The sequence below is a fragment of the Lissotriton vulgaris genome, chromosome 2_1 (assembly GCF_964263255.1).
Source record: "Lissotriton vulgaris chromosome 2_1, aLisVul1.2, whole genome shotgun sequence".
Lineage (NCBI taxonomy): Eukaryota > Metazoa > Chordata > Amphibia > Caudata > Salamandridae > Lissotriton > Lissotriton vulgaris.
Genome location: NC_141687.1, coordinates 1,314,441,648 through 1,314,463,989, shown reverse-complemented (window position 1 = coordinate 1,314,463,989; position 22,342 = coordinate 1,314,441,648). Strand labels below are relative to the sequence as shown.

At 47.4% G+C, this 22,342-nt stretch overlaps 1 protein-coding gene across 1 annotated transcript in view; it reads right to left on the bottom strand.

The window, feature by feature from the left end:
• PDIA5 (protein disulfide isomerase family A member 5) overlaps positions 1-22,342 on the bottom strand; it is a 1,005,467-nt gene that overhangs the window by 120,041 nt on the left and 863,084 nt on the right. The window contains exon 14 of the mRNA XM_086957073.1: positions 11,163-11,293. Coding sequence (XP_086813199.1) covers positions 11,163-11,293 — 131 coding nt within the window. The remainder of the gene's footprint in view (positions 1-11,162; positions 11,294-22,342) is intronic.

Sequence of the window (22,342 nt, the reverse complement as noted above, 5' to 3'; positions counted from 1 at the left end):
GCCTGTAACACCTGAGGCATCAGAAGTGCTGACTACTGCAGCAGAGTGTTCCTCAGTAGGCGCTGCGATGTGGGCTTGCACAACCGGGTCTCCTGTCTTGCTATTCCCACCGTGATCCGGAAGGAGTTTTGCTGGCGTTCTCCGAAGTAGGTCAACCACTGATGGGCCGGTCACACTCCCCTTCCTTGTTACTGCTCCTCCCTGCTTTGGGGTTCTGGAGCTTGAAGCCGCTTCTAGGTAGTTCCGCTGCCCTGCTTGCCCACCGGCTCACCAACTTCTCGCTGAGCCAGTCTTGCTGCTCTAGCCTTGGCAGCGGCCAGAGCCGCCACATTCTTCGGAGCCATGGCAGCGTCCCAGTCGGCCCTCCATTCGTGAGTCACAGTGAGGTATGCTTTGCTCTTTACTTCGGCATGTATTTGAAAATCCTTAGATCTCTCTCTCCATAGATAGCGGAGCACTGTGAGGCCAATCAGGGAGCCTAATATCACTAGCTGATTTCTAGCCGGTTTCTTCCCGTCGGGGCAGGTCTCCGCCACCATCTCTGCTCCTCTTTATATTGTTAATCTATGTTGCTGTAATGCCGGATGTAGGAAATTCTAGTACCATTCTTCAGCATTTCTTCAGCATGTTTCTCGGCAGGCAGCGGTCGTTTATTTTGGCATAATTCGCATAATCTGCATTTCTTTTCCCCCGAGCAATGGTCTGAGCGCACAACGATCTCACACAACTGCCATCTTGCCTCAGACGATTCTCTTTCATATGAAAAAGCAAATTACCAATGATTTAAGCAGGTTGCGGGAAGAGTAATTCTGTCACCATGTATTATACAAAATAAATTACCCTCTGCTGTACATTAAATGATTATTGCTAGTCACCTCAGAGTTCCATGACCTTATAATGCAACTCCGCCTTCAAACTTGTTCCTCTATATTATCACACAACTCCTGTATGACTTGCAATATCCTCCTAACGTTTAAGCCTTCTGATTTGTTGAAATACATAATTCATGATTTTCATAATTTATGGAAAATAAATATTTCATTGACATTTCATATTTCTTGTAACATGTAGGTTTTATTACATTTCTTTTCACCATTTACAGTTAGTTATGGTAACATGGCGTTAGAAATGGGAGTCTACAGATGGCAATGGTTTGCACCTTTGTCCAAGTTGGGATCCTTGCTTTTAGTCAGGGTAAGCAAGTTAAGCTCTTAGGCACCCCTGCTCATCCCTTTGGTAGCTTGGCATGAGCAGCCAGGCATTTCTCAGAGACAGTGTGTAAAGCATTTGTGCACACATACAGTAATACAGTGAAAAGACTACAAATGGACACCACAACAGTTTTGAAAAATAAGAAACCTAACTAAACAAAATAAGACCAAAACGACAAAAATCCACCATACATATATCAAGATATCATCATAAATAGGTTATTCATAAAAATAAAGCTTGTAGCAACTTTCAGCCCCACCTGGTGCTATTAGGACTTTGACAGGTGAAAATCCCAAAGTAAGGCACTGACAGTGAGGTGCGGGGCATCAGGACCGGAGTCAGACAGACCCCAAAGAACAGGGCTTGTTGACAAAGACAGTGCATGGCATCGGGGAGGTGATGCTTCATTGGCACCGGGTGGCGTTGGTTCCTTACGACCACAGGGGAAGTTAGGCTTTGGTTTCTTACTACGATGCAGGGAAGGTAAAGCGTCAGTTCCTTACTGTTGCCGGGTAGGTGACGTCGTTGTGGCGTCGGTTTCTTACGACAATGCGTGGTCGATGGATTCGGGAGGTCACCTTACATCATGTATCGGCTCTGCGATGATGAAGCACCAGCATTGGTGAGGTCGGGGCTGCGTTGCGAGTTGGGGCGGTGCCTCTTGAGCCACATGAGCGGTACCCTCGGCTCCGGTGCAGGCAGCGGCAGCGGCCTCGGTGATGGCGTCCGAGTCGGTACAGTGTGACGTCAGCAGGCATTGGGGCTTCAGTGCAAGTTGGGGCGGTGCGTTTTGCACTTCACAAGCAGTCACCGCAGCTTTGTTGTAGGTCGCTGTGTCACTCCCAGGTGTCAGTGTTGCCATTTCCGTCTGTGGCAGCAGAAACAGCAGTTCCAGGTGCAGCAGGACAGAGGGAACAAATTATTTGTGTCCCTGAGACTTTAGAACAGGAGGCAAGGTCGACACCAAGCCCATGGAGATCTTCTTCAAGCAGGATACACATCAAAATCTTGGTCCTCTCCTTTGCAGAAACAGCCACTGCAGCCCAACCCTATGCAGCAAAGCGGCAGTACTTCAGTTTTCCCAGCTCTTCTCCGTGGCAGAGGTTCCTCTTGAGTCCAGAAGTAATCTCAAGTCCTGGGGTCAAGGCCCCAAAATGTATACTCCATTTCTCTTTGTTCTCTTGTGGCAGAGAGGCTCTGTGCTCAGTCCAAACCAGTTCTGTCCTCTCTGGCCCAGCTTCCTGGCAGGAGGTGGAGACAGCATTGTGTAAGGCAGACCAGGCCTAATCAGATGCAGGGCAATCTGCTCCCACTACTCTAAATGCAACCTGGGTCTATTCAGCCATGCCCTGACTCATTCAGGAAAGGCAGGTCACACCTCACCCCTCTCAGTGGCTGTCTAAGAGAATGCATACACACTGTAGTAGCTACCCTGAGGTAATTGTCACTTACGTTTTGTAACCGTAACTCTACAAGCACTATATAGATATGAGTGATAGGCATTTCAATAATTGTAAAGGACTGTCTTCACACACCAACAGGTGTCATGCTTCCTAGGCAGTCCTTGCTCTCTAAAAACCCAGTTTGATAGAGAGCGGGCCTACATGTAAAGACAGGGAGGCACTTCTAATCATTTCAGTGAGGACCCGTGCACAAAGTGAGTTAAAAACCAATGCATTATCCCAAGTCACATTTAATCATAGGGTATTACTTTGTCCTAAAAGCTAGAGTGTGGGGATTAGGGGAACTATGACCCCATCACCATTATTGTCGTCAACATGTTTCTGCCATTGGCTCAAATGAGTACGCGGCATTCATAAGGATGAAAAACGGGCTCCTATCTTGCTAATTTTGTCTCAGATATTGCCACTATGTTAGGGCGACCTATGTCAACCTCTAACCTAATGCTGGTGTTCTCAGATACCCCAATGTAGGGTCCTTAATGCCCCATGGTAGGAGGGTACAGGGAGCCCTGTAGTCACACTGTCTCAAGGTGCGTCCCTCGCCGTACACCTGCGAACATCCACTCCTTCCCCCGACGATGTTTCAGTTCTGACCTCTCTGGTCCAGCTTCTCGGCAGGAGGTGGAGACAGCATTGTTCAAGGAAGACCGGGCCTGTTCAGATGCAAGGGAAATCTCATTCCACCACTCTGAATGCAGCCCAGGTCTATTCAGCCCAGCCCGGACTCATTCAAGAAAGGCAGAACACACATCAACCTCCCTCCAGTGGCCGTCTGAGAGAATGTACATCCCCAGCCCCTGTCACTCAAAAGCCAGACAGTCAATCCACAATCCAGCAGAGGCACAGAGGATGGCTAAGCAAGAAAATACCCACTTTCTAAGAGTGGTATTTTCAAACACACAATATAAAAATCATCTTTACTAAAAGATGCATTTTTATATTCGGAGCTCAGGCAAACTAAACACCATCTTCCCACCTGGTCCCAATGGGAAGATATACTTATATGATGTTATAAATAAACTTCCATTCTGTCCTATGGGAAAGATGGTCTTTCCATAGTTAAAAACGAAATGCACTGTATTTCACTATCAGGACTTGTCACACACATCAGCACATGTCCTACCTTTCACATACACAGTACCCTGCCTACAAGGGTACCTTCGGCGTACCTTAGGGGTGTCTTACATGTAAGAAAAGGGAAGGTTATGGCCTGACAAGTGGGTTTACTTGATAGGTTGACATGGCAGTGAAAACTGTGTGCAGATACTGCAGTGGCTGCTTGCTTGGGTGACACAATCAGAGCTGCAGTCCCACTAGCAGCATTTAGATTACAGGCCCTGGACACACACAGTTCACAATACTAGGGGCTTACTAGTAAGTCATATAAGCCAATCATAGAAACGTCAATCCATGAACACAATTTACATGAGGATCATATGGACTTTAGCACTGATCAGTAGTGGTAAAGTAACAGAGTCATAAAAAACCAACAAAAACAGGTCAGAAACAGGAGGCCAAAAAGACTGGGGATAAAGCCCACTGAAAAAGCCAGGACTAACACATGGCATTGTGAATTCACAATTTATGCACTTCAGGTATGTTCTGTAGCCCAAATAATCTCGCCTGCAAAAGTCTCTTGGCATGACTATGTATAGCAGTCACTGATGACAAGTACCACACAGCGAGTTCCTCTTGGAAAGACCTGCAGCTGTGTCCAGTGGGCAAGGTCTACACTGATGTTTTGTGCCCAGTACCCCTTCTTGAAGTACAAATTAGACACTGGGAAAAAGGAATGGCCATTGTTCACATCTGTGAGGGCCCATTGGACAAAAAGTAGTCATTAAGGTAGTTGGATCCAATTCCCTGCTCACGACTCACTACAGCATTACGGGTAGTTTCTGCTTCAAAACAAGAGCGCTACAAAAAAGAGATAACAGAAAATCTTTTCTGAGCACGAATTGCGCAGAAGGAGTACAATAAGTCATGCATTTGGGCAGGAACGACAAGGAATTTAATATTGGTAAAGCAGCGTTTTCAAACAAAGCCCCTTTGTTGTTTACAGATGAATCTTTTATTAAAACAGACGTCTGCAAGTGACCATTAATGTTTTCGCAGACAAATCAGTCAGGATAAAAGGCATCAGCACTATCTATACGGGGAAACAGGGACTTGACTGCCACAAGCGCGAAGGCGTGCATAGAGAATATTGAATGCAGAGGGTTGCATTTTGGGCAGAAAGGAAATGAATCACGGATTACAAATAGTGTTCGCTGTCTTGTAACCACCGGGCTTGATGTATTATCGCAAGAGTAATGTCAACATAAAGATGCCCGCTTATAAGATTCTGGTAAAAGCAGGCTCTTAAGATATTATCCTGAGGTATATACGGCATGAAATGTTAGTTGAATGTTCATTTACATTACATGGAAATGCAATTCTGTTACACAACTGTATGAATATTAACATTAAGCCGGTTTACCTATATCAATAGAGGTTTTCTTTTATTTAAAAAAGACATATCACAATTCAGTGCATTTCGCAAGTGTCTCTGGAGGCTTTATAAGCAGGCCTGGCCAACATTTCCGTTATGTTGGCGTTGTTTCGCATTGAACATATATGAAATGTCGCCATTATCCCCATGCTGTAATTGCACTGTATCTAAGAACACAGTAAGGCAACCCAATATTCCAACAGGGAACTGGGTAACCAGCACATAAGAGTGTTCCTGGAGGAGGTATTTGAATAATGCTTATTAATTTGTTAGTCAACATAAATAACAAAATACAGGGTAAGACATGCATTTTGGACATATCAACATAATAACCTGTCACCCCAACATGATCTGATGATAAACGTTTATACACTTATTCTTAAAAAGATCATAGGGGAGTGATATATCCTCCTATGTATGTTCACAGGACTCTTCCAGTTGAATTATTTCCTCCAATTTCCAGTTTTCAGAGGGACTAGTTGGATAACTTCACTACAAAATGGTTCTAGAGAGGAGGGATCATTGATGTTTCAGTCTCTTAAGGCCAACAGATCCACAAGACCACCATCAGGACACAGTATTGAAGTTCCCAACAATTGTACACAACCCTGAACCATCTAATAAAACGAAAACTAAAACACATAAGCAGTATGCCATAAAACATAATGTGCATCGCCTGCTCAGCAAATGTGACCATCATATCACCCCTGCCGTTCACTCAGAGTGTAAACACCAAAAAGTGCTACTGATCCACCATCATGCCAGTGGCCTGATCCAGAAAGATATCAGAAAATATAGTAAAGAATGCACCTAACCCTATTTGAGAAAACATTTTTCATCAACAATTTCCAACCAACTGTGAACTGATTTCAGAGAAAAGCTGTTACATTTTCTGATACTGCATCCAACTCAGACAGTGAAAGCACCAATCAGGGTAGAAGTGAATTAGGCTTTAGCTCTGAGCTGTCAACTTCGAATTAGTCTTTTTTGGTGCAAGTCCTGAGGCGAGGGAGGATTTTAGATGCAAAGATGGTAGAGAAACCAATGCACGCTAGGCTTTCGCCAGACGAGGATCCATTACTATGTGGTAGATACTTCTACTGCAAATGATAATTTGGAAGTGGTTCCAATTTTTAAAAAATCCTCACGAGTTAAGCTCTATAAAGACTTGAGTGTTCTTCAAGTCAACAGAAACCCCGCCCACCTCAGGACCTACTTAATGCAGGCCGTAGCGCAACCGTGCATTGGGTGCACCACTGGCATGCTTAAGGCGTATCAAAAGCATGCCCACCTGCATCCGTCCACGCCTGGGCCACGCTCAGCACCATGGCCCCTGGCCCTCCCGCCCGAAGATAAACAATTGCCAAGCTATACACCCTCAACCCTGGACGGCGCAACAAAAACTGCCACTGTGCTGCCCCACGCTAGGACCTTTCACCAGTACCCACTGCTACTTCGCCTGCCACCGCACACACCACAACCCAACAATCAGTCACACCCCAAAAAAACACCTGAAGAAAAGGAAAAACTTGCATGCACCCTTCTCAACACACGCTCACTAAGCAAGCATTCCACTGTTTTAACGTTGTCCAATCACTCCAGAATAAATAACTTTGAGTGAGTAGCATTGGCCAACTTTTAACCACATTTTTTGTAAGTCTAATTGCACATATAAAAAAACTACAAAACTAGCTCCACTGTATTCAGGTGTCGCAGCACACCCAGATGGCACTCGGCTGTCTGGGTGGGACCCCGATGATGAAGCATGTCACCAACTAGGTTGGTGAGTGAGGGGTCTTTTAAGGACAAAGGTTGTCCCAAATCTGGGGTATAATCTATGCACCTTATAAAACAGAGGTTGTAACGAACCTCAAGGGGATACTCCTCTTTTTGTTGTGTTACATTAAACAGATATGTCAAGGAGGTCAATTTTGTGTAAAATAAAAAAACTTATTAAGAAGCGCCCGACTAAATATATCCTTTGTTGTCCAAGTCCCCTTCCCGGTCTCCACCTGACAATATCCATATTATTTGTAAAGTCCTGGTGCTCCATGTAAGAGGGGTTCAGATAATGTGACAATGTAGTTATCTAAATGCAAAACAGTGCAATGGCTATGTGGGAAATATCGGTATGTGCGCTGCAGTCTGGACTGATTTCACACAATAAACACACAAATGTCACTGTGGACAACAGCTTTGTCATCTGTGACTGAGATTTAGTTTATTGAGGAGAGGCATTCTGTATAACAGCTGCAATTAACAAAATAAATACATGCATTGATCTCGGAGGTGGGGACGGGCAAGCAGTGTTGTGGGAAGTGGGCGTGGAGACTGCAAAGGGGGATGAAATGAGGGCACTGCAGTGCAAATGAGGCATAAATTAAACAAACAAAAAAATTAACAAAACGAGCAGTGGCCTCTGAGAGGAGGTGGTGGCCTGCAAGCATGCTTGTGGGAGGCATGAGGGGGGGATGGGGAGATTAAGAGACGGCAAGAGACCTGCGAGCACTGTTGTGGGAGGGGCGAGGCAAGGGGAGTTTAAGGGACAAAGCGGAACGAAGTTTCATGCACTAGTAAACAGAACACTTAATAACTAGCAGAGGCAGGCCAACCTAAAAAAAAGAGTGCTCTCAAAGTATAACAACCATGAAGGGTAAGTACACATGTAACAGGGGTAGTCCTCCTGGGAGGATACAAAAGTCCAAAAGAAGGGACTACTAAGTGTATTTGCCAAAGAAAAGCCGCCACCATTTCTGGAGGACAGTAAGCGGAACTAATATAAAAGATGGGCAATTTTTGAAGCCCATATCCTAGAAACAGTTTATCTGAAGAGACAGCACATGCACTGCCTAGGCAAGACCTAAAAACAGACTTCCTAACTGAAAAAGCTGTTGCACGTTCCCATGTAATTATCAGCCTGTTCCCAAAGAAGCTGCTGTCTCCTGGTACCCTTCACTCTTCCAATGCTCCTTACTGAGCTCTCTATATGTTCGAATTCTGGGATTTTCTATAGCAGTTGTTTTTGAGAGTAGGGTGAGCAACGACCCCATCGAGCGTCATACATGCTCCAGGCATGTATTGCCTGCTCTATTATTGCTCGCCTATTCTCTGGGGTGCTTTCCACCCCTATATATTTCCCTTTGGTCTTAGCCTATGTCATTGAACCCTTCAATAAGGCTCTATCGATCTTCATCATTAAAACAAATGCAGAGTTGCTCAATTCAACACAGACATCAGATTATGTACATCTGCCTCTGCCGAAAGTATAGAGACACAGCAATCTTGTGTTAACTTCGGGTTGTTCACGTCAAAACATTTGAAAATATATATTTTTTTAAATAACATAATAGAAGATCACGAGCATCGCCAGCTACCAAATAATTGGCCCATTAAACAAGCCAGCCCATTGGTGGCCTTTCACAATATCAAGACGTCACGTGAAGAAAAGGGGCAACCACTTAGCGGTTGTTACGAGAGGTGAGCTGCCCTGTAAGTAGCAAACATTAACCAATAATTTTGGGTCAATATTGCAGGCACATTAAATAATGCAATTGTTTACTTTTATTTCATTAGGCACATTCAATTTTATAAGAGGGAGACTTGCATTTTTCATTTTGACCACAGAGAAAAAAAGCAGTAAAACTTTTTTTTTTTATTTGAACCAAGCCTTTTTGGTAAATTGATACTAAAACAAGCCCCAGCTGCCATCATACTTTCCGTGTAAGCTCCTTCTGCTATGGCCTACTGTGGAATCAACAGATAGCATTGGAAAAGCTTGTAGGCCTGGCTTAAATGTGCCAACACCTGAAAACACTGGGCTTCACAAATGCTGGATACATACATTGCATGTACAAATGTTATAAAATTAAAGACTTCCCTCTTGGCTTTACCAATGCTGGGAAAAAGCAGAACAAAAAAGGACTATCTACTGTATAGAATGCATTGAGGAGATACAGAATTCTATATGACAAACTGATGAGCCAGAATGCTTTTATGATTTAAAATAGTCCCTCATGCATTTCAATGGTACCAGATTACAGGGAAGTACTTCACGGGTGGTGGAATAAAACACCAAATAGCCAGTAGCATTAAGTGAGAGGTAAATACTTCCCTGGGAAGAGGCAAAGCACACTTTATAGGCAGGGCTCGAGTCGGGGTACCACGCGGGTGGACGGCGTCCCCCCCCATTATTTTAACCGGGAGCTCGATAACTGGAGCAAATGGAGCCACAGATTCGCTCTTTGGCCTCTCCGGGACGAGATCGGATCCCATTCACAACGCTGCTCACACGCTGGCTTCTCTGATGCAATCACATCTAAGGGGTGCGCGAGGAGTGGCAACGAGTCTGATGGTGCAAGCCAACTTTCGTGACGTCACTTCGTGTTGTGACATCAGAGTCACCCCATGTTGTACAGTACTTTGCTTCTTTCTTGAGCCAGCACTCTGGATCCCTCCCTAGGTTCTAGGTTCTGGAGCTCTCCTTTGCCTGGTTGGCAGTTGGAGCTGTGGTTGGACGGGGGGCTGTTCTACCTATACCTGTGCTGCAAATAAACCTCTGCTTCACTTACCAGCTTGTAGAGTCAACTCTTCATTTATAACATTTGGCGACTTGGACTAGTGGAGTGTCCAACCATCTTCTCTCCGTGTATTGCTGCAGTCAACAGAACCACTACAGTGCGGTAGAACCAAGAAATCAAGGAGCCCCTCAAGAACCCCGTGTGGACAGCGAGGACATTTTGAAGGGTATTTTTATCAACGAGGGGTATCCTTCTGTCCTCATCTCAGACAATGGGACTCAACTCACCTCCTCGTAAATGACTTCATTTGTTAATGAGTGTGGCATCAGGCATCAGAAGACTAGTCTTTACAACCCACAGGGTAATGGCCTTTGCGAAAGGGTGAATCGCCTTGTCAAGGGTGTGATTCAGATGTTTATTGAGACTGGCTGTTTCTCTGATGAGCGTGTCCAGGAACTGGTCTGGGCCTACCGCTCCACACCTCACAAGAGTGGCGAAAAGTCTCCTTTTGAACTTATGTGTGGTCGCATTCCTGTAAGCAAATTGACCCCTGCTTGGTTAAAGGGTTCTGGCGGCGATGTCCCCTTAATTCATGACAATACCCTCTCTCCCATCTCTGTTGGTGACCTTGTTAAGGTTAAGCCGGGAAGACTTGCTAAGGGTCTCAGCAAGTTTAGGGGTCCTTACAGAGTCAAGAAGGTTTTTCCTCACTTCATCGTCTTGGCCAATGGTGAAAGTTGGAACTACCGCAGAGTAGCTCTCTATCAGAAACGTAAAGATTCTTCTTCTGATGACCTGTTTCCTCCTCAGAGTGTTAGTTGTAATGGTTATTTACTGTCTTCTGGTGGCCCTTCTGTGCCCACCCCCTTGTCAACTGGACGGGGGGAGGTGGGTGGTGGTGATGCCTCCACATCTTCATGTTCCTACTATAATGGTTCTGTGGTTAATTCTTCCGCTCCTGTCTCTCTTGCTCCTGCTTCTGTATCTTGTGATCCTGTTTCTTCCTCTTCTTCCTTGGTTGATGCTGGTTTGAGGAGCTCTCGCTCCCGTCGCCCACCCATGTACTTGAATGATTATGTGCATTAGTGTTTCTTTCTTCTTTCCCGTGTTTTCTTTCCTTACAAAGAGGGGAGATATGTTGTACAGTGCTTTGCTTCTTTCTTGAGCCAGCACTCTGGATCCCTCCCTAGGTTCTAGGTTCTGGAGCTCTCCTTTGCCTGGTTGGCAGTTGGAGCTGTGGTTGGACGGGGGGCTGTTCTACCTATACCTGTGCTGTAAATAAACCTCTGCTTCACTTACCAGCTTGTAGAGTCAACTCTTCATTTATAACACCCCACATTTTTTTTCAGGACTTGTGCCCTGTTATTTGGAAGAATTGTTACCGCATCTTGCCAAGCGAGACCTATAAATGACAACGTTTAATGACAGCAAATGTTGTGAGAAAATCCATCACAAAGAAGCATGCATGTCTCTACTTACAGGGTGCATAAAACATGACTAGAGCGTGCTTTTTTTTCTTTAAAGACTCCCTGAAGTCTTCACCGACAAGGTGGAGAACACTGGTCTGCTTCTCTTCCCACGATGGCTCAGGGGCTGGAGGTGCTTCTGGACTGTAAGCGAAAGAAAAAAGAAGAAAGACATAGTTGAAAGGAAATTCATTCAGGTCAGTTGAAAACAACATATAAAACTCTCAACATGATTTTGTTTTCTAACGTATGTGGAATCCTACAACAATCTGGGCCAAAACTCACAGGCATTCAGTAGATGTGGCAAAAAGCCGGAAGCATCTATTTACTTGTGTGGGAAGAGGGTAGGGGAGAAGACACAAGTCTATGGGAAGGGCGGGTGAGTGATGGGACAGTAAACGGCAGCAAGTAAAAACAATCAGTTGCCTGGCAAGACAGCGAGATGTCACCCACTTGAGCCCCACATCATTAATACACTGACAAAAGGTCCAAAGGGAAAAGCAGTGATGGTACCAAGTGGTAGGCTCATCAAAACAGTCCATATGATAATGACCTCAATAAAGTCTTCCCCACAAATATTGGCCTCTTCGTTGCACACAGTATCCCAATTTGAGGTGAAAAACAGGCTGCGCACAGTACTAATCAGAGAATATTTGCTTGAAGCTTGGACTAATGTGCACCAGTCATGCTGGCTGTTGTCATGGAGGAAGCCTGGTAAACGACAAAGCAGATGTATGGGCATGCAGTGGCAGGTGTGTGCTTGCAGGCTGAAGAAACCCTGCCCTCTCTGGCAGGGTAATAAATACAGCAAATAATGGCCTCAAAGGAAGCCCCTGGAGTCGTATCAGAATGAATCCCATGACAATCTTCCCCGAAGGGAGACTGTGAGGTCTACCTAGCAAATTCCTTGGACAGAAGGAAACCCCTACTAATGTGCCTTAACATTAGTGTTGTGTTCCTGGTTCTGGCACGCCCATGACGCCATGAGCGTGCAACGTTGAGTCATGTGACTTGCTATAATAAAGAGGGGCCCGCACGCACGTACGTCAGTCAGGCGCGCAGACGGAGAGCCAAGAAGTTATTCCCAGTGTCCGTCTCTGTTATTTCTAGGGCCACGTGTAAGGCCTAGTTGCACCTACATGCCCCGGAGTGTAGGCCCTAAGTTGAGACCCCTAAGGCTGTCACTACTCACTTCCACGACACAACAACTGGCGACGAGGGTGGCTGCCGAATTCTCGCCAGAGGTGCGTGTGGGCCTGCTGTCCCGTGCGGCGGCCACGAGTCCGTTCCCTGGCTCGTGGTGCTCGTGCCTCACGCCTACACACGCACTTGTTGGGCGCACTTGTGGTGAAGACTCCGATCCCTGGGGGTGTTCAGGTGAGCTGAGTGCTGCCGTCCCACGCCGGCTGTCGAGGCCCTGCTGCACAGCGCTATCCTGCGGAGCGCACTGCTGTGTTCGCCTGCCCGCGGCAGGGGGCCGTGTGCACTTCAATTGGTGGCTTCACGCCCAGCGCCGCACCTGGCCTCCCGGCACGTGCGTGAAGCACGCTTCTGTCCGTCTCGCACGGCGAGTGGGGCGGCGCCCTGCCTCCTCTTACGCATCTAGCGGACGCGGCGCCTGCCAGTCCCACTGCTGGCCTCGGTTGCCCGTAGTGAGCGCGCCGGTCGCACGCGCCTCACCGGGCGTGACACCGCCCCGGACATCGGCACCACCATCACGGAGAGGGCGGGCCCTGTGCTCACGAGGCCCGTGCCTAGCAGAGGCCTACATCCGGACCCAACGGGCGCAGTCTCCATCAGGCTCCCAGCCCGTCAAAGACTTGATCAGGCGCCGGCAAGGCGATGGCCACGATTCCGCCCATCGAACCCTTTGTGGTGGAGGGGGCGCCCTCAGCGTTAGCTCCAAAATGGAAGGAGTGGGTGGACAGACTCCTGGTGTTCTTCGAGGCCACAAAAGTCCATAAAGAACAAAAGAGAGCCATGGTGCTCCACTTAGGAGGCAAGGACATACACTCTATCGCTAGAACACTCACAGAGGCGACTCCCAAAACACATCACACGCTGATAAATGCCCTAAAAGCCCACTTCGAACCCATGGCCAACCAGGACTATGAAAGGTTTGTATTCAGGCAAGCGCGTCAGCTGCCGGAGGAGTCGCTGGACACCTACCACACCAGACTCAAGAAGCTAGCGCTATCCTGTGGGTTCGCAGACGTCACGGAGGAAATCCGAGGACGAATAATACAGGGCTGTGCCTCTGCCAAACTGAGGGAAAGAATATTGGAAGAATCAGGCAAACCATTAGCCGACATCCTGACTCTCGGTCGCACAAAAGAACTATCCAAAGCAAGGGCGGCACACATGGAGGCAGCACTGCAAGCAACCATCAAGGTGGAACCCGTCAACAAACTTCAGGTCCAAACACCGTCCAAGTGGCACAAAAAGACATCCCGCACACCGAGTGGGGCATCTGGACATACATGTGGATACTGTGGAGGCCCGAGTCATCCAGCACCAGAATGTCCGGCTAGAGGGAAGGGCTGCTCGGGATGCGGCAAGCTCAACCACTTCGAGAAAGTGTGCCGCTCGAAGAAATTCCGCAGACCCCGCCAAGTGGTAAATGCAGTGCCGGAAGGTGAACAGAGCCGTAGTGACATGGACGACGATGAAGAAGAAGAACGGTCGGTGCACAAAGTACACATGATTGGCACCGCTGCCCGTCGCACCAGAACGCTCCCACAATGTTCAATCAGAGTGGCTGAACAAGACATCATGGCGGTAGTGGACACGGGAGCGTCCATCAACCTCATGAGTGCAACACTCTACAGAACCATGACACAGCCTCCGGTCCTGAGCCCCACGCCAATCACTGTATTCGCGTATGGGCAGGACACCCCTCTCAAGATCCGAGGCAAATTCCGAGCGGCAGTCCGCCATGGGGACAAAACAATCAACGCGAACATCTTCGTATCAGAAGAAGGGCAGGGCATGCTGCTAAGCTGCAGAGCGGCCGAAGACCTGGGCGTCGTGACCTTTGCCTTCGGTGTTCATGAGGAATCGGTACAGCAGCTCATCATGGAAATCTCTGACATATTCGAAGGCATTGGACGTTTCAAAGGCCGTGAAATACACCTACACGTCGACCCCACAGTACAGCCGGTAGCCCTGAGACACCGACGCATTGCTTTCCACCTTCGACCCCTGGTGGAAGAGGAGCTTCGAAAATTAGAGGCGGCTGGCATCATTGAAAAGGTCTCGGGCCCCACCCCCTGGGTGTCGCCCATTGTGGTCACGAGGAAGCCGAAACAGCCAGGGGCAGTTAGAATATGCGTGGACATGCGCCTCCCCAATGCAGCCATAAAGCGGGAACGTCACATAACTCCCACCATTGATGACCTAATCGGAGACATGGCCGGAGCCTGCTGGTTCTCGAAGCTGGACCTATCATCGGGATACCACCAGCTGGTACTGGACAAGGAATCGCGAAATATAACCACCTTCTCGACCCACATAGGCCTCCGAAGGTACACCCGACTCAGCTTTGGAGTTTCCAGCGCAGCGGAAGTGTTCCAGAATGTCATTCAAGAGCTGATCACAGGCATACCAGGGGTGATAAACGTCAGTGACGACATCATGATACATGCCCGTACCATCACAGAGCACAATCAACGGCTAACCCAGGCATTCCGTAGGCTGAGAGAGGCTGGACTCACTCTCCATAGAGAGAAGTGTGAATTCCTACAAAGAAAGATAGGATTCTTTGGGTACGTCTTTTCCGCAGAAGGAGTCAACCCAGACCCAGATAAGGTCAAAGATGTCAAAGACACACAACCCCCTACCACAGTCACCGAAGTTCTGAGTTTTCTCGGCATGGTTAATTATTGTGGGAGGTTCATTAGAGACCTTGCCAACCTCACACTCCCCCTGCGGGAACTCACGAAAGACTCCACGCCATGGACCTGGGGACCTGCACAGGAGAAGGCATTCCAGGACATTAAGGCATCTCTCTCGAGCAACACTACCCTGGCATTCTTTGATCCTCGAAACTCCACCCTGATAGCAGTAGATGCTGGGCCATCCGGGCTCGGGGCAGTCCTAATGCAGAAACAAAGGGATGAACTGGATTGGGCGCCGATTGCTTTTGCGAGTCGCTCACTCACGGACACGGAGCAACGGTACTCCCAAATTGAAAAAGAAGCCATTGCCATCCACTGGGGATGCCGACATTTTCACCTCTATGTGTATGGCAAGCCGTTCACGGTGGTGACTGATCACAAACCCTTGGTGGCTCTATTCTCGGGGACCTCGACAAAACCACCGCCCGCATTGAAAAATGGATGCTTCAACTGCAGGAATACAACTGCAACATTGAATACCAGCCAGGGGCAAAGAATCCGGCAGACTACCTCTCACGCCATCCCCGGCCGGCGACCCCGGAAGAAATGGAAGAGGCGGAAGAAACGGAAGCCTATGTCAAGTGGGTGACAGCGCGGTCATGTCCGTGACCCCTCTCCGTGGGTGACATAGCGAATGCCACGGCGCAAGACGCCTACCTACAGAGGGCCAAAGAGGCTCTCCGGAAGGCGAATTGGCACCGGGCCAAGGAAAGTTGGAAAGTGCTCACACCAGAAGCCCGAAAGATAATGGAAAGCCTGCACCATGTCAGAGAAGAGCTAAACGAAGATGACACCGGATGCCTGCTGAGAGGGCATCGCCTGGTTATACCCGCTGCGTTGGCCGAACAAGTGGTGCAGCTCGCACACATGGGTCACCAGGGAATGGTTAAGACCAAGGCACGCCTAAGAACAAAAGTGTGGTTCTCCCGGATGGACGAAATGGTGGAGAATGCGGTGAGATCGTGCCCAGCCTGCCAAGTCACTGGGGACGCTCCTCGTGAAGCCCCGATCATAGTGGAACCCCGGCCACGACAACCATGGGAAAGAGTCAGCATGGACTTCGGCAGTCTCCCGGGCGGGAGACACACCTTAGTGATGATTGACGACCATTCCAAATATCCGGAGGTGGAAATAATAGCCAGCACGAGCGCCGGGGAAGTCATACCCAAGCTGGAGAAGATTGTTGCCGCTCACGGGGTAATGCGTGAACTACGCACCGACAATGGGCCCCCATTTCAAGGACAAGAACTGGCCAGTTATCTATCCTCCCTCGGCACTCAGCATCGGCGCATCACCCCTCGCTGGCCTCAGGCTAACGGAGAGGCAGAGCGATTCATGAGAACTCTGAATAAGGTCATTCGCATTGCACACGACAAAAGCCAGTCAATAGAAATGGCCATCTTCACGTTCCTCCGGAGCTATAAACAGACCCCACACTCAACCACAGGGGTAGCTCCAGCACACGTCCTCATGGGGCGGGTAGTGACTGATTCCATCCCACACCACCCGCGGTGGACACCGGAGGGGGCGGATGAAGACTGGATCGCGCAGAAAAGACAAGCCACCTTTGCTCAAATCAGCAAGACAAGAAGGGCTGCGATGGTCAAGTTCAGCAGAGGGGATCTAGTGCTTCTCCGAAACAGGGTAACCAGTGGAAAATTCAGACTGAACTATGAAAGAGGACCGTGGCGAGTGATTGGTGTGAAAGGCACCCGTATCATAGCAGTCCGGGGGCGGGAAACAGTGACAAGAAACGTTTCACACTTCAAACGTTTCCATCCAGAGCCAACATCACCCTGCCCTCCAACGTTCGATGCTGGGAACGAGGCTGCTGTCAGCCCTCCTCACCAGGAAACAGTACCCAGTCAAGAAGTCACCCAGAGAAGCAGCCCTAGTGCTGAAGTGAGTGGTGAGCTAAATGAAGGCTCTGAGGCCCTGGAGAACATGCAGTGTCCTGAGGTGGCTATCAGCAGGTTGCCGACAACAGTCCCGGCTACGGCAGAAGATATCCTGAGGCGAAGGGAGTCGCAGTATGGACTGAGAAGAAACCCCACACCCTCCTGTCGGCTGCGCGACTACTGTACGTAAGACTGTTCTTGTGAGAAAAAGAAAAAGGTCAAAGCTAGAAAGTGATAGTTATGTCAGTGATCATGCCCAGTAATCTGAATAGCAGTTGAGCAGAGTTTGCCAAAAGAAAATGTCATGATAGACTGTTTGACAATGTTGCGTGTTTTGTTTTCTTCATGTTTTAGGAGGAATGTTGTGTTCCTGATTCTGGCACGCCCATGACGCCATGAGCGTGCAACGTTGAGTCATGTGACTTGCTATAATAAAGAGGGGCCCAGCACGCACGTACGTCAGTCAGGCGTGCAGACGGAGAGCCAAGAAGTTATTCCCAGTGTCCGTCTCTGTTATTTCTAGGGCCACGTGTAAGGGCTAGTTGCACCTAGATGCCCCGGAGTGTAGGCCCTAAGTTGAGACCCCTAAGGCTGTCACTACTCACTTCCACGACACATTAGCTCAGAGCGTCTTGACCCCTTGTGTTAGACAGCAGACTGTCGCTGTGATGCCAAACACACCCCCTAACATCATAAACCAAAGCTAGCCCAATTCCGGTCATTTCTTCGTCATCCTTAGTGTTCGGCTACAAAACACAGCCTTTCTCTGGCCCACATTAGCCATGAACAAGGGACTACATTAGTTGGAGCATGCCACCGATAAAAGACATGATGTTAGAAAAGGGTAAAAAAAAGTTACTTTCAATAATCGTTTGGAAGATAAGCTGTATTCAGACTCTACTTGGAAAATCTTTAGCTACCACTATGTGGTTCCAGAGCCCAGGCACAAAGTAGTGTTGCCAATGTCACGAGAAGGGAGGGGTTTTGCAGATTACAAGTGAAGGCATTGCTCCTGTCAATTACACACAGGTACAGACGCCAAAGGTCTAATCCTTTGGAGTTTTTTGTCTAGATTTTGAATAGTGGTTTAGAAAACTTTCTTATCAAGACGTTGCAGTTCTAGACTCGTGGTGACTCGTGCCACCAACTGGTATGTCAAGATGCTCTGCAAGCCCAGTTTTACACTAGGCAGAAATTCCTATTACAGGATGGCAATGGACTCTGAAGCAAGAAACAGTTTGTCAACTGTGATTACGGACAGATTTACAAGATATTCACATTAGGTTTAAATATCTACAGTTAGCATAAATTTAGGGTAGGCAGAATTACATTTATTTTGTAAAAAAAAAGGAATCTGTTGTAGAACATTCTTTTTAGGTTTAAATTTGTTTTTATTGTTGCAACAGAGTATGAGGCATACTATACATCAGAAGGCGTGGCATCAATATTCAGCCATTGCCAGATATTTTAGCAACTTTTAAGAAAAGGAACCTTCCCCCCCATACCCCCCTCTCCTGGGTACCTGTGCAAACTATTATTTCCACATTCGTCGTGTGGTGTGTATCCCTCCAGAGGAGGACCACGGCTTGGTCAGGCGTAACAGTTTCTAGGGCAGGTAAATTCTGTGAATTCCTAGGAAAGTGTAATGAACGGCTGCCAGATCTCCCGGAATGTGTCTCCTTGTTGCGCAAGTGTCGAGGAAAGCCTCTCTATCCCCAATTCGGTGTACCCAGTTCTGCCTAGATGGTACCCTGTCTGTGCCCCAGAAGGCCAATATGGATTGGTGTGCTGCCCCTAGTGCCAAAGCAATATGTCTGCCCCTTTTGGATTTCAGGGGGTAGGTCAGCAGGTTGGGAAGGCCCAGCACTATGTATGAGGGAAATCTGGAAAGTTCGGTATTAAAATGTGTATCGATATCTGGCCAAATCTCTTCCCAGAATTATGTTAGTTTTGGGCATTCCCACAGAATGTGCACCAGTGTCCCACGGGAGTCACAGAGCCTCCAGCACCTATCTCCTTGTTCCAGATTCCCTCTCTGTAGGCACACCAGGGTTAAATACCAATACGTTGGAATATCTGTTGCTGGTTCTATACTGGAAGCGTTAGGCGCTGTACATTGCACTCGGTAATAAATGTCCCGCCATTCTCCAAGGGACAATTGCACCCCTACTTCCGTTCCCATCGCAATTGAGCAGGGGTTTTTGAGTCAAGTTCCCCATCCGCCAGCATCCCATACAGTTCGGAAACAAGGCGCCTGTCAGAACCCTAGCTTAGGAGCTACCTCTCAAACTTAGGCAGGTGTCGCTGCACAGCCCCCTGAACCTTTTGCTGCATCAACCAATGCCAAATCTGGGTATAACAGAATCGTCTTTCTTCTGAGATTGCATACTCTGGCCTCAAGATGCTGAACGGGTTGGCACCCTCCTCGTCGAAGAAATGGCTAACCAATCTACATCACGACTTTTGCCACGTGCTAAAACAATGCTATCCAGTCCTGGGGCGAAGTCCCAGTTCTCCACTACCGGGGTGAGCGGGGAGGGGAACGATGAGAGCCCTTCTCCCCCTAACCCTCCACCTGAGTCTCGACTGTATCCCAGACCCTCAGGGTGGGCGCAGTGATCGCAGATAAGTAAAGATTGGTGGGGCGGTGAGACCTGCCCAAGAAAGAGATCTTCCACAGGCTGTTCAGGCCAACACCCTATCCAGGAACAGCCACCACTTTTCTGATTCCTGGCACGACCATTCCACTACAAGCGTAAGCTGCATAGCCTGGAAGTAGCGTAAGATGCATGGAATACCCAGACCACTATCCGCCGGGGCCCGCCAACTACATTTGCGTCTCATCCAGGAGCGCCGACTTGCCCAGACAAAGTTTTGGAAAGCGCTCTGCTGGGTCTGGAGTGGCCCCAGCGGGGGGCACAGAGGAAGTGTCTGAAACATATAAAAGATCCTAGGTAGAACTGTCATCTTCAGAGCAGCGATCCGTCCCAACCACAAGAGAGAATATCAATAGAGCTGCTAACGAGCCAGGTCAGACCTAACCCTCCCAACCAAATCCCGGTAATTGAGAGACACCACACCTTAAATTGTCGGACGAGCTGGATGGATACCTAGGTACGTGATAGAGCCCTGTGCCCATTGGATCGAAAGGGTCCGGGTGAGATATTCCTTTCTTTCATCTGAGACTGTGAGACTCAATGCCTGTGAGAATATTATTTTCTAGAGGACTTTGTAATGTTAACTAGGCATTTCGTTGTTGAAATTTTACTGTGGTGGTTGTTGAAAAGGCATTTCTCTGTAAATGTTCTCTTTGTAAATAAGGATCCAGAGAGAGTACGTTTTAGGCAATTATAAAACACTTATGAAAAATACATTTAGTGAGTGCTTTCATATTTTTATTTGCAACATGAAGGACAAGAAATTCTATGTTTCCTGGAACTTAAAATAATTGCGGTAAAGCAACGCTTTTGTGGGAGTTTCTTTTCTGCCTTTCTCGCCCATTACCCACCTATTCCACAAGGCACCCCAGTTATCAAAGCTGCACTAGGAGCGCGGCTTGTGCACAAAGTTGCTTATTTTAACATCCACTTACATTAAGAGTAAATATAATCCCATTACCATTCAAAACAAATTAATTACATTCATTCTTGATTGAGCTATATATATATATATATAAATATATGGATTCAGAATCACATTTACAACATAACAAATATTTTTTCTTTTAACTTGAAACTATCACTGTGAGTGCACAGAGAACGGAAACAACCTACGTAAAACGACTTAGTGACAAACAGTTCAGAACACGTTCTTCACACAGTAAAGTATGTGAACTGCGTCAGACACACGGGTGAAGAGTGTTATTAACCAATTATTATTATTTGTTAGCGGCCACTTCCTCACTTCAGAGCACTTGCTTTCATCCAAAACGAATAAATAGACTGTAGTCGCCAAAGCGTCTATTGTTGAGCTGCCATTCCTACGTGCGCGGCCAACACCGTGCTCAAACACATTCCCGCCATTTTCACAGCGTGAGCTCGACGGATGTACTGTAGCTGAGGGTGAATAAAAGAAGGCATGCACCAGAGCCATCTCAGGAGTACACAGAACAAAAGTCTATCAGCCTCATGCATCAACCACAACATTAAACGGTTTAAACATCTTTTGAATTTGGGGCAGGGCATTTCTAATAAGTGGCATTTCAGCCAACGTCCTCAAAGAGCTCATTTGTATCATCACCAAGAGAAAAGAAAAATTAAACTGGGGGTTTTGGCCCAAAAAGTACTATTTGTAACAGAACACCTGACATGAAGGTGCATCCCCGCTGTTAAGGGTTACCTGGTGGTCCGTTCAGGGTGGCACCTACAAATACACTGACATCGAAATATCCTGGGTCAGTGCACGGTCATCCTACACACACCATATTTTCTGCATTCTGGCCTGTGGAGGAGGAGCGAACTGGCTGCTGAGACCAAACTGAAAATGGGGTTAAAACATTTTCCCCTATCTCAATCTCTCTTCTTACAGTCCAGCTTGCTGGAGTGCGTGGAGATATAGGCATTGAGGTCAAAGCTGTTAGGAAAAGGGTTGGGCGGTAGTCAAACGAGAGCAGGCAGGAAAGGAAGGAAGGAAACCCATATTATTGGGAGTAAATATGTTGATATTCATTGACAAAACACACATTTTGCAGGGTGGAAACTAGTCAGAGGAAATACAGCATTTAAAAATAAAATTAAAAAAAAATGAATGAAAAACAAGAGTAGTTGAGATACAAAGAAAATACTTTCTTGTGAAGATTTCGGGGAGTCGGAGCAGTAAGAAGACAAACAAAGTCCATGTCGGACTAGAACTAATGCAGCAACAAATGTTGTGTTAAAGGTGGATAATCAACAGAGGCATATACGTGAAAACAAACCTATATGTATTTTTGGTAATATAAAAGATTGTCCCACTTTGAGTTATAGGTCACTTGGGGTTTAGCATCGGATAACTCGTGGAGTTTAGAGGACATATGTTAACACCTCATCTATCATGGCATCGACCTTCTATGATTCTGACCGTCATGGACTCTGAACACTTCAAATTAAAATTAAATCTACATCAAGGTGATCTCCACTACCTATACCATAACCTGCACGTTCTAACATTATTCCTAGCTCTAACCGAAAGATGACCCTTACTAGTCAACTTAACCCTCTCTCTAGCCCAATTGGTAAACCTAACCACAATATTGGAGTTAACACATGACAATAAATGATGTTAAAAAAAAATGGGAAACAACCTCAGTGTCCTAAAACAGAGATAACAATGACAATAAAACTCTTTATTTGGGCAGCAAAGAGTATACATATTGCCAGAAGGAAGCTGCTGAAAAAGTATGACAAGGGGGGGGGGCGGCA